Source organism: Oncorhynchus tshawytscha, linkage group LG16 (assembly GCF_018296145.1).
Source record: "Oncorhynchus tshawytscha isolate Ot180627B linkage group LG16, Otsh_v2.0, whole genome shotgun sequence".
Lineage (NCBI taxonomy): Eukaryota > Metazoa > Chordata > Actinopteri > Salmoniformes > Salmonidae > Oncorhynchus > Oncorhynchus tshawytscha.
Window position 1 is genome coordinate 125,001 of NC_056444.1, and position 17,500 is coordinate 142,500.

Below are 17,500 nucleotides of genomic sequence, written 5' to 3' on the forward strand. Positions count from 1 at the left end.
GGAACCACCGTCTACTACAGGGAACCACCACAGTCTACAGAGAACCACAGTCTACTACAGGGAACCACCGTCTACTACAGGGAACCACCGTCTACTACAGGGAACCACCGTCTACTACAGGGAACCACCACAGTCTACAGAGAACCACCGTCTCCTACAGGGAACCACCGTCTACTACAGGGAACCACCGTCGTCTACAGGGAACCACCGCAGTCTACAGGGAACCACCGCAGTCTACAGGGAATCACCGTCTACTACAGGGAACCACCGTCTACTACAGGGAACCACCGTCTACTACAGGGAACCACCGTCTACTACAGGGAACCACCGTCTACTACAGGGAACCACCGTCTACTACAGGGAACCACCGTCTACTACAGGGAACCACCGTCTACTACAGGGAACCACCGTCTACTACAGAGAACCACCGTCTACTACAGAGAACCACCACAGTCTACTACAGGGAACCACAGTCTACTACAGGGAACCACCGTCTACTACAGGGAACCACCGTCTACTACAGGGAACCACCACAGTCTACAGAGAACCACCGTCTCCTACAGGGAACCACCGTCTACTAAAGGGAACCACCGTCTACTACAGGGAACCACCGTCTACTACAGGGAACCACCGTCGTCTACAGGGAACCACCGCAGTCTACAGGGAACCACCGCAGTCTACAGGGAATCACCGTCTACTACAGGGAACCACCGTCTACTACAGGGAACCACCGTCTACTACAGGGAACCACCGTCTACTACAGGGAACCACCGTCTACTACAGGGAACCACCGTCTACTACAGGGAACCACCGTCTACTACAGGGAACCACCGTCTACTACAGGGAACCACCGTCTACTACAGGGAACCACCGTCTACTACAGGGAACCACCGTCTACTACAGAGAACCACCGTCTACTACAGGGAACCACCACAGTCTACAGAGAACCACAGTCTACTACAGGGAACCACCGTCTACTACAGGGAACCACCGTCTACTACAGGGAACCACCGTCTACTACAGGGAACCACCGTCTACTACAGGGAACCACCACAGTCTACAGAGAACCACCGTCTCCTACAGGGAACCACCGTCTACTAAAGGGAACCACCGTCTACTACAGGGAACCACCGTCTACTACAGAGAACCACCGTCTTGTCCATCAGCCTCTCTCTCTCTCAACCCCCCCTTTTTATCTCTCTATGTCAGAAGGTGTTCCCTGTGTGTTTTTTGAGCAAAGGTCATTGAGGAAGGAAGCCATGTTGCATTCCCTTTGTGTTTCCTGAGCATAGGTCGTTGAGAAAGGAAGCCATGTTGCATCAGGAGTCTGTAAATCAGAGGGTTTGGACGTGAAGAATGCCTGCTCCTTCCCCTCCTCATCTCCTCCACCTACACCTTACTGTGTTATTCTCTTAATGAATTGAGGCAGGTCAGAGGGAGAGAAGAAGAAATGGGGACAGAGAGAGAGGAAAAGGAGGTAGGAGAAGAAAGTTAAGGACTAACGGGTATGAGACAGAAACTCTATAGTTCCATAACACCACCTCCTCTCCTCCCTCTTCTCATCCTCTCCGCTTCTCTCCTCCCCAGCTGTCCTTTGTCTCTGTGGGACCTCCTGACCCCTCCACTTCCCTTCGTTCCAGGGCTTTTCCTCTGGCTACACCAATACACACGTCAGCCAGTCTGAGATGCACCACTCTGGTAGACCCATACACTGCCTATCATAAGTATTCACCAAAACTTGGATTTGTTCACATTTTATTGTTACAAAAGTGGAAATATGATGTATTTAATTATATGTTTCTGTCATTGACAGAAAATATTCTGTCAAAGTGGATGATTTTTTTTTTTTTAATGAATGAAAAAATAAAACACTAATGTATCTTGATGAAATAAGTATTCAGCCCCGTGTCAATACATGTTAGAAATAGGGGTGTGAACGTTTAAACGTTTAGTTGGGATCCTTATCGTTAAGGAAAAACTCTTGGTTTTTTTACCAGACCAAATTCACATAGAAGTGTGTGTTACAGATATGTCAGTCACTGAAAGAAAGACTAAAAAGTGGTACATATGTTCTATCAGCGCTATTCCTATACTTCCCCTTCTTATGACTTGTTGCGTCTTTTACTTTAGTTTTTGTACACCAGCTTCAAACAGCTGAACATATTTTTGGGATATGGAAAACATAGTTCACAGCGTTTTAGATGGTAGAATGATTATCTACACCAGGGTGTCAAACACATTCCACAGAGGACCTAGTGGCTGCAGGGTTATCCTTTCAATGAAGCCCTAGACAACCAGGTGAGGGGAGTTCCTTACCGAGACAACCAGGTGAGGGGAGTTCCTTACTGAGACAACCAGGTGAGGGGAGTTCCTTACTGAGACAACCAGGTGATAGGAGTTCCTTACTGAGACAACCAGGTGAGGGGAGTTCCTTACTGAGACAACCAGGTGAGGGGAGTTCCTTACTGAGACAACCAGGTGAGGGGAGTTCCTTACTGAGACAACCAGGTGAGGGGAGTTCCTTACTGAGACAACCAGGTGAGGGAGTTCCTTACTGAGACAACCAGGTGAGGGGAGTTCCTTACTGAGACAACCAGGTGAGGGAGTTCCTTACTGAGACAACCAGGTGAGGGGAGTTCCTTACTGAGACAACCAGGTGAGGGGAGTTCCTTACTGAGACAACCAGGTGATAGGAGTTCCTTACTGAGACAACCAGGTGAGGGGAGTTCCTTACTGAGACAACCAGGTGAGGGGAGTTCCTTACTGAGACAACCAGGTGAGGGGAGTTCCTTACTGAGACAACCAGGTGAGGGGAGTTCCTTACTGAGACAACCAGGTGATAGGAGTTCCTTACTGAGACAACCAGGTGAGGGGAGTTCCTTACTGATACCTAGACAACCAGGTGAGGGGAGTTCCTTACTGAGACAACCAGGTGAGGGGAGTTCCTTACTGAGACAACCAGGTGATAGGAGTTCCTTACTGAGACAACCAGGTGAGGGAGTTCCTTACTGAGACAACCAGGTGAGGGGAGTTCCTTACTGATACAACCAGGTGAGGGGAGTTCCTTACTGATACCTAGACAACCAGGTGAGGGGAGTTCCTTACTGATACCTAGACAACCAGGTGAGGGGAGTTCCTTACTGAGACAACCAGGTGAGGGAAGTTCCTTATTCATCAGCATGTGATCTTGGTGTAACTCATCAGCATGTGATCTTGGTGTAACTCATCAGCATATGATCTTGGTGTAACTCATCAGCATATGATCTTGGTGTAACTCATCAGCATATGATCTTGGTGTAACTCATCAGCATATGATCTTGGTGTAACTCATCAGCATATGATCTTGGTGTAACTCATCAGCATATGATCTTGGTGTAACTCATCAGCATATGATCTTGGTGTAACTCATCAGCATATGATCTTGGTGTAACTCATCAGCATATGATCTTGGTGTAACTCATCAGCATATGATCTTGGTGTAACTCATCAGCATGTGATCTTGGTGTAACTCATCAGCATGTGATCTTGGTGTAACTCATCAGCATGGGATCTTGGCAGACATTGATTCAGCTTTGATCTAACTTTACTAAACCAGCAGCATGGTGAGAAGTGAAAATATTATATCTGTGATGAACAGGACTATTAGACTTAGGTAACAGGTCTTGATCAGATCATTTGAAGTGATTGGATTGGCCTTCATGGTACTGTCAGGACAGCGCCAGGATGGTGCTGTAATGTTGAAGAGGTTAAACCAACCTGTGATGCTGAAGGATAGCTCTGCCGTTCGGCCAGTTCAGGAACAAATAACAGTAGTTTGCAGATGCCTATAGCCCAATAGGCATCTGACTACATGGTACAGCTATTTGTAGACTGTCGCCTAATGGGCATCTGACTACATGGTACAGCTATTTGTAGACTATCGCCTAATGGGCATCTGACTACGTGGTAAATCTATTTGTAGACTATCGCCTAATGGGCATCTGACTACGTGGTAAATCTATTTGTAGACATCTGACTACGTGGTAAAGCTATTTGTAGACTATCGCCTAATGGGCATCTGACTACGTGGTACAGCTCTTTGTAGACATCTGACTACGTGGTAAATCTATTTGTAGACTATCGCCTAATGGGCATCTGACTACGTGGTAAATCTATTTGTAGACATCTGACTACGTGGTAAAGCTATTTGTAGACTATCGCCTAATGGGCATCTGACTACGTGGTACAGCTCTTTGTAGACATCTGACTACGTGGTACAGCTATTTGTAGACATCTGACTACGTGGTACAGCTCTTTGTAGACATCTGACTATAGCCTAATGTAAATAACATAACTGAATATCATGGCTCTGTTTACGAGGAGAGCTTTACTGTGACGAGGTCATTGTGTAGATTTCACTGTATGATGAACAAACTTTGGTTTGACTGGCTTGAACACATGATTACTATATAGGCTACCTATTACAGAGCAAAATAAAATCGCCCGGGGACGATCCAGTCAGAGAGTTTATTTGCAGAGATTAAACATGCTGTGAAATCAATTGACCAAGTAGTGGACATAAATCATTACTATGTAGAATTGCAGGAAATTCACTTTAAAACAGACGTCAAATCAAGCAATATTTTTCCAGTAGGGAGTCGCAGCACTACACCCCTGCTTACCAAGACAATTAGTAGAAAGAAAACCCATCTAGCTACCCAACCACAAAACACCCATCTAGCTACCCAACCACAAAACACACATCTAGCTACCCAACCGCAAAACACACATCTAGCTACCCAACCGCAAAACACACATCTAGCTACCCAACCATAAAACACACATCTAGCTACCCAACCACAAAACACACATCTAGCTACCCAACCACAAAACACACATCTAGCTACCCTACCACAAAGAAACACAACTAGCTACCCAACCACAAAACACACATCTAGCTACCCAACCATAAAACACACATCTAGCTACCCAACCACAAAACACACATCTAGCTACCCTACCACAAAGAAACACAACTAGCTACCCAACCACAAAACACACATCTAGCTACCCAACCATAAAACACACATCTAGCTACCCAACCACAAAACACACATCTAGCTACCCTACCACAAAGAAACACATCTAGCTACCCAACCACAAAACACACATCTAGCTACCCTATCGCAAAGAAACACATCTAGCTACCCTATCGCAAAGAAACACATCTAGCTACCCTACCACAAAGAAACACATCTAGCTACCCAACCACAAAACACACATCTAGCTACCCTATCACAAAGAAACACATCTAGCTACCCTATCGCAAAGAAACACATCTAGCTACCCTATCGCAAAGAAACACATCTAGCTACCCTACCGCAAAACACACATCTAGCTACCCTACCGCAAAACACACATCTAGCTACCCTACCGCAAAACACACATCTAGCTACCCAACCGCAAAACACACATCTAGCTACCCAACCGCAAACACACATCTAGCTACCCAACCGCAAAACACACATCTAGCTACCCAACCACAAAACACATCTAGCTACCCTACCACAAAGAAACACAACTAGCTACCCTACCACAAAGAAACACAACTAGCTACCCTACGACAAAACACACATCTAGCTACCCTACCACAAAACACACATCTAGCTACCCTACCACAAAACACACATCTAGCTACCTAACCATAAAACATACATCTAGCTACCCTACCACAAAACACACATCTAGCTACCCAACCATAAAAAACATCTAGCTACCCAACCACAAAAAACCCTCTAGCTACCCTACCATAAAACACACATCTAGCTACCCTACCAATAGAAACACAACTAGCTACCCTACCACGAAAAACCCTCTAGCTACCTCACCACAAAGAAACACAACTAGCTACCCTACCACAAAGAAACACAACTAGCTACCCTAAGACAAAACACACATCTAGCTACCCTACCACAAAACACAAATCTAGCTACCTAACCATAAAACACACATCTAGCTACCCTACCACAAAACACACATCTAGCTACCAACCATAAAAAACATCTAGCTACCCAACCATAAAAAAACACATCTAGCTACCCTACCATACACAACACATCTAGCTACCCTACCATAAAAAAAACTAATCTAGCTACCCTACCATTAGAAACACATCAAGCTACCCTACCATAAAAAACATCTAGCTACCCAACCACAAAACACACATCTAGCTACCCTACCATAAAAAACATCTAGCTACCCAACCACAAAACAAACATCTAGCTACCCTACCATAAAAAAACAAGAGAGGAGAGGAGGGTGAAGAGAGGAGATGAGGGTGAAGAGAGATGAGGAGGGTGAAGAGAGGAGATGAGGGTGAAGAGAGGAGAGGAGGGTGAAGAGAGGAGAGGAGGGTGAAGAGAGGAGAGGAGGGTGAAGAGAGGAGAGGAGGGTGAAGAGAGGAGAGGAGGGTGAAGAGAGGAGAGGAGGGTGAAGAGAGGAGAGGAGGGTGAAGAGAGGAGAGGAGGGTGAAGAGAGGAGGGTGAAGAGAGGAGAGGAGGGTGAAGAGAGGAGGGTGAAAAGAGGAGAGGAGGGTGAAGAGAGGAGAGGAGGGTGAAGAGAGGAGAGGAGGGTGAAGAGAGGAGAGGAGGGTGAAGAGAGGAGAGGAGGGTGAAAAGAGGGAGAGGAGGGTGAAGAGAGGAGAGGAGGGTGAAGAGAGGAGAGGAGGGTGAAGAGAGGAGAGGAGGGTGAAGAGAGGAGGGTGAAGAGAGGAGAGGAAAGTGAAGAGAGGAGATGAGGGTGAAGAGGAGATGAGGGTGAAGAGAGGAGGGTGAAGAGAGGAGAGGAAAGTGAAGAGAGGAGATGAGGGTGAAGAGAGGAGAGGAGAGGAGGGTGAAGAGAGGAGGGTGAAGAGAGGAGGGTGAAGAGGAGGGTGAAGAGAGGAGAGGAGGGTGAAGAGAGGAGAGGAGGGTGAAGAGAGGAGGGTGAAGAGAGGAGAGGAAAGTGAAGAGAGGAGATGAGGGTGAAGAGGAGATGAGGGTGAAGAGAGGAGGGTGAAGAGAGGAGAGGAAAGTGAAGAGAGGAGATGAGGGTGAAGAGAGGAGAGGAGAGGAGGGTGAAGAGAGGAGGGTGAAGAGAGGAGGGTGAAGAGGAGGGTGAAGAGAGGAGAGGAGGGTGAAGAGAGGAGAGGAAAGTGAAGAGAGGAGAGGAAAGTGAAGAGAGGAGATGAGGGTGAAGAGAGGAGAGGAAAGTGAAGAGAGGAGAGGAAAGTGAAGAGAGGAGATGAGGGTGAAGAGAGGAGAGGAGGGTGAAGAGAGGAGAGGAGGGTGAAGAGAGGAGAGGAGGGTGAGGAGAGGAGGGTGAAGAGAGGAGAGGAAAGTGAAGAGAGGAGATGAGGGTGAAGAGAGGAGAGGAGGGTGAAGAGAGGAGAGGAGGGTGAAGAGAGGAGAGGAGGGTGAAGAGAGGAGAGGAGGGTGAGGAGAGGAGGGTGAAGAGAGGAGAGGAAAGTGAAGAGAGGAGATGAGGGTGAAGAGAGGAGATGAGGGTGAAGAGAGGAGATGAGGGTGAAAAGAGGAGAGGAGGGTGAAGAGGAGAGGAGGGTGAAGAGGAGATGACGGTGAAGAGAGGAGATGAGGGTGAAGAGAGGAGATGAGGGTGAAGAGAGGAGATGAGGGTGAAGAGAGGAGGGGAAAGTGAAGAGAGGAGAGGAGAGTGAAGAGAGGAGAGGAGGGTGAAGAGAGGAGAGGAGGGTGAAGAGAGGAGAGGAGGGTGAAGAGAGGAGAGGAGGGTGAAGAGAGGAGAGGAGGGTGACGAGAGGAGAGGAAAGTGAAGAGAGGAGGGTGAAGAGAGGAGGGTGAAGAGAGGAGGGTGAAGAGAGGAGGGTGAAGAGAGGAGGGTGAAGAGAGGAGGGTGAAGAGAGGAGAGGAGGGTGAAGAGAGGAGGGTGAAGAGAGGAGAGGAGGGTGAAGAGAGGAGAGGAGGGTGAAGAGAGGAGAGGAGGGTGAAGAGAGGAGGGTGAAGAGAGGAGAGGAGGGTGAAGAGAGGAGAGGAGGGTGAAGAGAGGAGAGGAGGGTGAAGAGAGGAGAGGAGGGTGAAGAGAGGAGAGGAGGGTGAAGAGAGGAGAGGAGGGTGACGAGAGGAGAGGAAAGTGAAGAGAGGAGGGTGAAGAGAGGAGGGTGAAGAGAGGAGGGTGAAGAGAGGAGGGTGAAGAGAGGAGGGTGAAGAGAGGAGGGTGAAGAGAGGAGGGTGAAGAGAGGAGGGTGAAGAGAGGAGGGTGAAGAGAGGAGAGGAGGGTGAAGAGAGGAGGGTGAAGAGAGGAGGGTGAAGAGAGGAGAGGAGGGTGAAGAGAGGAGAGGAGGGTGAAGAGAGGAGGGTGAAGAGAGGAGAGGAGGGTGAAGAGAGGAGAGGAGGGTGAAGAGAGGAGAGGAGGGTGAAGAGGAGGAGGGTGAAGAGAGGAGAGGAAAGTGAAGAGAGATGAGGAGGGTGAAGAGAGGAGGGTGAAGAGAGGAGAGTGAAGAGAGGAGAGGAGGGTGAAGAGAGGAGAGGAGGGTGAAGAGAGGAGAGGAGGGTGAAGAGAGGAGAGGAGGGTGAGGAGATGAGGGTGAAGAGAGGAGAGGAGGGTGAAGAGAGGAGATGAGGGTGAAGAGAGGAGATGAGGGTGAAGAGAGGAGAGGAGGGTGAAGAGAGGAGAGGAGAGTGAAGAGAGGAGAGGAGGGTGAAGAGAGGAGAGGAGGGTGAAGAGAGGAGAAATGGGTGAGGAGAGGAGGGTGAAGAGAGGAGATGAGGGTGAAGAGAGGAGATGAGGGTGAAGAGAGGAGATGAGGGTGAAGAGAGGAGATGAGGGTGAAGAGAGGAGAGGAGAGGAGGGTGAAGAGAGGAGAGGAGAGGAGGGTGAAGAGAGGAGAGGAGAGGAGGGTGAAGAGAGGAGAGGAGAGGATGGTGAAGAGAGGAGAGGAGAGGAGGGTGAAGAGAGGAGGGTGAAGAGAGGAGAGGAGGGTGAAGAGAGGAGAGGAGGGTGAAGAGAGGAGAGGAGGGTGAAGAGAGGAGGAGGGTGAAAAGAGGAGAGGAGGGTGAAGAGAGGAGAGGAGGGTGAAAAGAGGAGAGGATGGTGAAGAGAGGAGAGGAGGGTGAAGAGGAGAGGAGGGGTGAAAAGAGGAGAGGAGGGTGAAGAGAGGAGGGTGAAGAGAGGAGTGGAAAGTGAAGAGAGGAGATGAGGGTGAAGAGAGGAGAGGAGATGAGGGTGAAGAGAGGAGAGGAGAGGAGGGTGAAGAGAGGAGAGGAGAGGAGGGTGAAGAGAGGAGGGTGAAGAGAGGAGAGGAGAGGAGGGTGAAGAGAGGAGGGTGTAGAGAGGAGATGAGGGTGTAGAGAGGAGATGAGGGTGTGGAGAGAAGAGGAGGGTGAAGAGAGGGGAGTAAAGTAGCATCTCTGTCTATTAAAGTACAGTACACACCATCTAGCTCCTGATAACTGACTGGCTGAAGAGTAGATACCCTGGACTCATCAATCAACATACATATAGACAGACAGGAGACCCCATCCTATGACACAATAACTATTGTGTTCTACCTGGAAGCCAAAGCCGCCCCCCCCTTACTGTAACTCATTAGAGAGGGGGAGTGACCCACAACCCAAAGCTCTTCCACCACACCCCCCCTTACTGTAACTCATTAGAGAGGGGGAGTGACCCACAACCCAAAGCTCTTCCACCACACCCCCTTACTGTAACTCATTAGAGAGGGGAGTGACCCACAACCCAAAGCTCTTCCACCACACCCCTACTGTAACTCATTAGAGAGGGGGAGTGACCCACAACCCAAAGCTCTTCCCCCACACCCCCTTACTGTAACTCATTAGAGAGGGGGAGTGACCCACAACCCAAAGCTCTTCCCCCACACCCCCTACTGTAACTCATTAGAGAGGGGAGTGACCCACAACCCAAAGCTCTTCCCCCACACCCCCTACTGTAACTCATTAGAGAGGGGAGTGACCCACAACCCAAAGCTCTTACCCCACACCCCCTACTGTAACTCATTAGAGAGGGGGAGTGACCCACAACCCAAAGCTCTTCCCCCACACCCCCTACTGTAACTCATTAGAGAGGGGGAGTCACCCACAACCCAAAGACCCTCCCAGCAGTATCCCTCCCAGCAGTATCCCTCCCAGCAGTATCCCTCCCAGCAGTAACCCTCCCAGCAGTAACCCTCCCAGCAGTAAGCCTCCCAGCAGTAACCCTCCCAGCAGTATCCCTCCCAGTAGTAACCCTCCCAGCAGTATCCCTCCCAGTAGTAACCCTCCCAGCAGTATCCCTCCCAGTAGTAACCCTCCCAGCAGTATCCCTCCCAGTAGTAAGCCTCCCAGCAGTAAGCCTCCCAGCAGTATCCCTCCCAGTAGTAACCCTCCCAGCAGTATCCTCCCAGCAGTATCCCTCCCAGCAGTAAGCCTCCCAGCAGTAACCCTCCCAGCAGTAACCCTCCCAGCAGTATCCCTCCCAGTAGTAACCCTCCCAGCAGTAACCCTCCCAGCAGTAAGCCTCCCAGCAGTAAGCCTCCCAGCAGTAAGCCTCCCAGCAGTAAGCCTCCCAGCAGTAAGCCTCCCAGCAGTAACCCTCCCAGCAGTATCCCTCCCAGCAGTAAGCCTCCCAGCAGTATCCTCCCAGCAGTAAGCCTCCCAGCAGTAACCCTCCCAGCAGTAACCCTCCCAGCAGTATCCCTCCCAGCAGTAAGCCTCCCAGCAGTAACCCTCCCAGCAGTAACCCTCCCAGCAGTAAGCCTCCCAGCAGTAACCCTCCCAGCAGTAACCCTCCCAGCAGTAACCCTCCCAGCAGTATCCCTCCCAGCAGTAACCCTCCCAGCAGTAACCCTCCCAGCAGTAAGCCTAGTTGATGTTTGTCATCTTTACACACAACCTTGTACAGTTCCAAAACATGGAATTTAGGAAGGATTATAAATCAGGAAAAAACGACAGTACAGTTTAGTGTAAAAAACGACAACTACAGCCCACTTCATTGTAGAAAACTACAGCCCTACAGCCCACTTCATTGTAGAAAACTACAGCCCTACAGCCCACTTCATTGTAGAAAACTACAGCCCTACAGCCCACTTCATTGTAGAAAACTACAGCCCTACAGCCCACTTCATTGTAGAAAACTACAGCCTACTTTATTGTAGGAAACTACAGCCCTACAGCCCACTTCATTGTAGAAAACTACAGTCCTACAGCCCACTTCATTGTAGAAAACTACAGCCTACTTTATTGTAGGAAACTACAGCCCACTTCATTGTAGAAAACTACAGCCTACAGCCCACTTCATTGTAGAAAACTACAGCCCACTTCATTGTAGAAAACTACAGTCCTACAGCCCACTTCATTGTAGAAAACTACAGCCTACTTTATTGTAAGACACTACAGCCCTACAGCCCACTTCATTGTAGAAAACTACAGCCCACTTCATTGTAGAAAACTACAGCCCTACAGCCCACTTCATTGTAGAAAACTACAGCCCACTTCATTGTAGAAAACTACAGCCCACTTCATTGTCGGAAACTACAGCCCTACAGCCCACTTCATTGTAGAAAACTACAGTCCTACAGCCCACTTCATTGTAGAAAACTACAGCCCACTTTATTGGAGAAAACTACAGTCCTACAGCCCACTTCATTGTAGAAAACTACAGCCCTACAGCCCACTTCATTGTAGGAAACTACAGCCTACTTTATTGTAGGAAACTACAGCCCTACAGCCCACTTCATTGTAGGAAACTACAGCCCTACAGCCCACTTTAGTGTAGAAAACTACAGCCCTACAGTCCACTTTAGTAGAAAACTACAGACCACTTGTGTAAAAAAGATGACAGCCCACTTTAGTGCAGAAAACTACAGCCCTACAGCCCACTTTAGTGTAAAAAACTACAATCCACTTTAGTGTAGAAGAATACAGGCTCTACTCTAGTGTACAACTAACACCAACTAACTTGCCTAACTAACAGACAACATGGCTGGATTCCCATAATCCTCTTCTCTCTACAACACACATTCTAGAACACTCCCTAAACCAGAAAAAAAAATAGGAAGGGAAACAGCCTCTTCCTCCAAACTCAGGGAGAGAAGAAACAACTGAACTTCTCCCTCTGCAAGGCATCTTAAACTAAGTCATTACCAAGTCATATCCAAACAGAAAAGCAGAGGATCTCTATCAGACCAGAAATGTCAACTCACGAAAGAAGTGCTTGAAGAGGTTAGCCATGTCCATGTTGGGCGCTCCCTCTCTTTCTCTCTCTCTCTCTACTCTTCCCACTACAGCTGCAGAGTTATTCCATGTGAACACCCAGAGAGAGCAGGGCAGGCAGCCCACTCCCTGGACATGTGACCTGCCTCAACCAATAGGGAGGCAGGGATAGAGGCCTCAGCTAACTTCCCACTGAGCACAGCCCAGTCAATGTGTCTCAGAGGGAGAGAAATGGGAAGAAAGGAACAGGCCGAGCTAAGCCTCCCTCTGGGAGAGAGAGAGAGAACGGGGGAGAGAGAGGAACGGGGAGAGAGAGAGAGAGAGAGAGAGGAACGGGGAGAGAGAGAGAGAGAGAGAGACAGAGAGAGAGGAACGGGGGAGAGAGAGGAACGGGGGAGAGAGAGAGAGGAACGGGGAGAGAGAGAGAGAGAGAGACAGAGAGAGAGGAACGGGGGGAGAGAGAGGAACGGGGGAGAGAGAGAGAGGAACGGGGAGAGAGAGAGAGGAACGGGGGAGAGAGAGGAACGGGGAGAGAGAGGAACGGGGAGAGAGAGAGAGGAACGGGGGAGAGAGAGAGAGAGAGAGAGAGGAACGGGGGAGAGAGAGAGAGAGAGAGAGAGGGGAGAGAGAGGAACGGGGGGAGAGAGAGGAACGGGGGAGAGAGAGAGAGGAACGGGGGAGAGAGAGAGAGAGAGAGAGACAGAGAGAGAGGAACGGGGGAGAGAGAGGAACGGGGGGAGAGAGAGAGAGGAACGGGGAGAGAGAGAGGAACGGGGGGAGAGAGAGGAACGGGGAGAGAGAGAGAACGGGGGAGAGAGAGAGGAACGGGGAGAGAGGAAACGGGGAGAGAGAGAGAGAGGAACGGGGGAGAGAGAGAGGAACGGGGAGAGAGAGGAACGGGGAGAGAGAGGAACGGGGGAGAGAGAGAGAACGGGGAGAGAGAGAGAGAGAGAACGGGGGAGAGAGAGAGAGAGGAACGGGGAGAGAGAGAGAGGAACGGAGGAGAGAGAGAGGAACGGGGGAGAGAGAGAGGAACGGGGGAGAGAGAGAGAGAGAAACAGAGAGGAACGGGGAGAGAGAGAGGAACGGGGAGAGAGAGAGAACGGGGAGAGAGAGAGAACGGGGGAGAGAGAGAAACGGGGGAGAGAGAGGAACGGGGGAGAGAGAGGAACGGGGGAGAGAGAGAGAGGAACGGGGAGAGAGAGAGAGAGAGAACGGGGGAGAGAGAGAGAGGAACGGGGAGAGAGAGAGAGAGAGAACGGGGAGAGAGAGAGAGAAACAGGGGAGAGAGAGAGAGAACGGGGGAGAGAGAGAGAACGGGGAGAGAGAGAGAGAGGAACGGGGAGAGAGAGAGAGAACGGGGAGAGAGAGAGAGAACAGGGGAGAGAGAGAGAGGAACGGGGGAGAGAGAGAGAACGGGGAGAGAGAGAGAGAACGAGGAGAGAGAGAGAACGGGGAGAGAGAGAGGAAGGGGGAGAGAGAGAGGAACGGGGAGAGAGAGAGGAACGGGGAGAGAGAGGAACGGGGAGAGAGAGAGAACGGGGGGAGAGAGAGAGAAGAGAGGAACGGAGAGAGAGAGAGGAACGGGGAGAGAGAGAGAACGGGGGAGAGAGAGGAACGGGGGAGAGAGAGAGAGAACGGGGGAGAGAGAGAAACGGGGGAGAGAGAGAAACGGGGGGAGAGAGAGAGGAACGGGGGAGAGAGAGAGAACGGGGAGAGAGAGAGGAACGGGGAGAGAGAGAGAGAACGGGGAGAGAGAGGAACGGGGAGAGAGAGAGAACGGGGAGAGAGAGAGGAACGGGGAGAGAGAGAGGAACGGGGAGAGAGAGAGAACGGGGAGAGAGAGAGAGAACGGGGGAGAGAGAGAGGAGAGAGAGAGAGAGAACGGGGAGAGAGAGAGAGGAGGAACGGGGGAGAGAGAGAGGAACGGGGAGAGAGAGAGGAACGGGGAGAGAGAGAGAGAGAACGGGGAGAGAGAGGAACGGGGGAGAGAGAGGAACGGGGAGAGAGAGAGAGAGAACGGGGAGAGAGAGAGAGAGAGAACGGAACGAGGGAGAGAGAGAGAGAGGAACGGGGAGAGAGAGAGAGAGAGAGAGGAACGGGGGAGAGAGAGAGAACGGGGAGAGAGACAGAGAGAGAGGAACGGGGGAGAGAGAGAGGAACGGGGAGAGAGAGAGAGAGAGAACGGGGAGAGAGAGAGAGAACGGGGAGAGAGAGAGAGAGAGAACGGGGGAGAGAGAGAGGAACGGGGAGAGAGAGAGGAACGGGGAGAGAGAGAGGAACGGAGAGAGAGAGAGAGAGAGGGAACGGGGAGAGAGAGAGGAACGGGGAGAGAGAGAGGAACGGGGAGAGAGAGAGAGAACGGGGAGAGAGAGAGAGAACGGGGAGAGAGAGAGGAACGGGGGAGAGAGAGAGAACGGGGAGAGAGAGAGAGGAACGGGGGAGAGAGAGAGGAACAGGGGAGAGAGAGAGAGAGAACGGGGAGAGAGAGAGAGAGAGGAACGGGGGAGAGAGAGAGAGAACGGGGAGAGAGAGAGAGGAACGGGGAGAGAGAGAGAACGGGGGGGAGAGAGAGGAACGGGGGAGAGAGAGAGGAACGGGGAGAGAGAGGAACGGGGAGAGAGAGGAACGGGGAGAGAGAGAGAACGGAAAGGGGAGAGAGAGAGGAACGGGGGAGAGAGAGAGAACAGAGAGAGAGAGAGACGGGGAGAGAGAGAGGAACGGGAGAGAGAGAGAACGGGGGAGAGAGAGGAACGGGGGAGAGAGAGGAACGGGGGAGAGAGAGGAACGGGGAGAGAGAGAGAGAGAGAAGAGGGGAGAGAGAGAGGAACGGGGAGAGAGAGAACGGGGAGAGAGAGAGAGGAACGGGGGAGAGAGAGAGGAACGGGGAGAGAGAGAGAACGGGGAGAGAGAGAGGAACGGGGGAGAGAGAGGAACGGGGAGAGAGAGAGGAACGGGGAGAGAGAGAGAGAACGGGGGAGAGAGAGAGGAACGGGGAGAGAGAGAGAGAACGGGGAGAGAGAGAGAGAACGGGGAGAGAGAGAGAGAACGGGGGGAGAGAGAGAGAGAGGAACGGGGAGAGAGAGAGAGGAACGGGGAGAGAGAGGAACGGGGAGAGAGAGAGGAACGGGGAGAGAGAGAGAGAGAGGAACGGGGAGAGAGAGAGAGAACGGGGAGAGAGAGGAACGGGGAGAGAGAGAGGAACGGGGGAGAGAGAGAGAACGGGGGAGAGAGAGAGGAACGGGGGAGAGAGAGAGAACGGGGGAGAGAGAGAGAGAACGAACGGGGAGAAACAGGAGAGAGAGAGAGAACGGGGAGAGAGAGAGAGGAACGGGGAGAGAGAGAGAGAACGGGGAGAGAGAGAGGAACGGGGAGAGAGAGAGAACGGGGAGAGAGAGGAACGGGGAGAGAGAGGAACGGGGAGAGAGAGAGAGAGAACGGGGGGAGAGAGAGAGAACGGGGGAGAGAGAGAGAACGGGGAGAGAGAGAAACAGGGAGAGAGAGAGAACGGGGGAGAGAGAGAGAGAACGGGGGAGAGAGAGAGAGAGAGGAACGGGGGGAGAGAGAGAGAGAGAACGGGGGAGAGAGAGGAACAGGGGAGAGAGAGAGAGGAACGGGGAGAGAGAGAGGAACGGGGAGAGAGAGAGAGAACGGGGAGAGAGAGAGAGAACGGGGAGAGAGAGAGGAACGGGGGAGAGAGAGAGGAACGGGGGAGAGAGAGAGAACGGGGAGAGAGAGAGAGGAACGGGGAGAGAGAGAGAGGAACGGGGAGAGAGAGAGAGGAACGGGGAGAGAGAGAGAACGGGGGAGAGAGAGAAACAGGGGAGAGAGAGAGGAACGGGGAGAGAGAGAGAGAGACAGAGAGGAGAGAGAGAGAGAGAGAGAACGGGGGAGAGAGAGGAACGGGGAGAGAGAGAGAACGGGGAGAGAGAGAGAGAACGGGGGAGAGAGAGAGGAACGGGGGAGAGAGAGAGGAACGGGGGGAGAGAGAGAGGAACGGGGGGAGAGAGAGAGAACGGGGGAGAGAGAGAGGAACGGGGAGAGAGAGAGAAACGGGGAGAGAGAGAGAGAGGAACGGGGAGAGAGAGAGGAACGGGGAGAGAGAGAGGAACGGGGAGAGAGAGGAACGGGGAGAGAGAGAGAGGAGACGGGGAGAGAACAGAGAGAGAAACGGGGAGAGAGAGAGAGAACGGGGGAGAGAGAGGAACGGGGAGAGAGAGAGGAACGGGGGGAGAGAGAGAGAGGAACGGGGGAGAGAGAGAGAGGAACGGGAGAGAGAGAGAGAAACAGGAACGGGGAGAGAGAGAGAGAGAGAAACGGGGGAGAGAGAGAGGAACAGGGAGAGAGAGAGGAACGGGGAGAGAGAGAGGAACGGGGGAGAGAGAGGGGGAGAGAGAGAGAGAGAGAGGAACGGGGAGAGAGAGAGAGAACGGGGGAGAGAGAGGAACGGGGGAGAGAGAGGAACGGGGAGAGAGAGGAACGGGGGGAGAGAGAGAGAGAACGGGGGAGAGAGAGAGAGAGAACGGGGAGAGAGAGAGAGAACGGGGAGAGAGAGAGGAAAACGGGGAGAGAGAGAGAGAGAACGGGGAGAGAGAGAGAACGGGGAGAGAGAGAGAGAACGGGGGAGAGAGAGAGGAACGGGAACGAGAGAGAGAGAGGAACGGGGGGAGAGAGAGAGAGAGAGAGAGAGGAAGGAACAGAGAGAGAGAGAGAGAACAGGGAGAGAGAGAGAGGAACAGGGGAGAGAGAGAGAGAACGGGGAGAGAGAGAGAGGAACAGGGAGAGAGAGAGAGGAACGGGGAGAGAGAGAGGAACGGGGGAGAGAGAGAGAACGGGAGAGAGAGAACGGGGGGAGAGAGAGAACGGGGAGAGAGAGAGAACGAGAGAGAGGAACGGGAGAGAGAGAGAGGAACGGGGAGAGAGAGAGAGAAACGGGGAGAGAGAGAGGAACGGGAGAGGAACAGAGAGAGAGAGAACGGGGAGAGAGAGAGAACGGGGGGAGAGAGAGAACGGGGGAGAGAGAGAGAGAACGGGGGAGAGAGAGAGAGAGAGAGGAACGGGGAGAGAGAGAGAGAACGGGGAGAGAGAGAGGAACGGGGAGAGAGAGAGGAACGGGGGGAGAGAGAGAGAACGGGGAGAGAGAGAACGGGGAGAGAGAGGAACAGAGAGAGAGAGAGAGGAACAGAGAGAGAGAGAGAGAGGAACGGAGAGAGAGAGAGGAACGGAGAGAGAGAGAGAGAACGGGGAGAGAGAGAGGAACGGGGAGAGAGAGAGAGAGAACGGGGAGAGAGAGAGAACGG

General features: G+C 52.0%; 1 protein-coding gene across 4 annotated transcripts in view; it reads right to left on the reverse strand.

The window, feature by feature from the left end:
• The window catches only part of nck1b (NCK adaptor protein 1b), a 124,036-nt gene that overhangs the window by 17,298 nt on the left and 89,238 nt on the right, over window positions 1-17,500 (reverse strand). The window contains exon 1 of one of the 4 annotated variants that reach the window (XM_042298652.1): window positions 12,191-12,320. The exons of the other annotated variants lie outside the window; for them this stretch is intronic. Within the exon in view, the coding sequence (XP_042154586.1) occupies window positions 12,191-12,224 (34 nt within the window). The 5' untranslated portion in view covers window positions 12,225-12,320. Of the gene's footprint in view, window positions 1-12,190; window positions 12,321-17,500 lie in introns of those variants that run through there. 4 annotated transcript variants of the gene reach the window in all.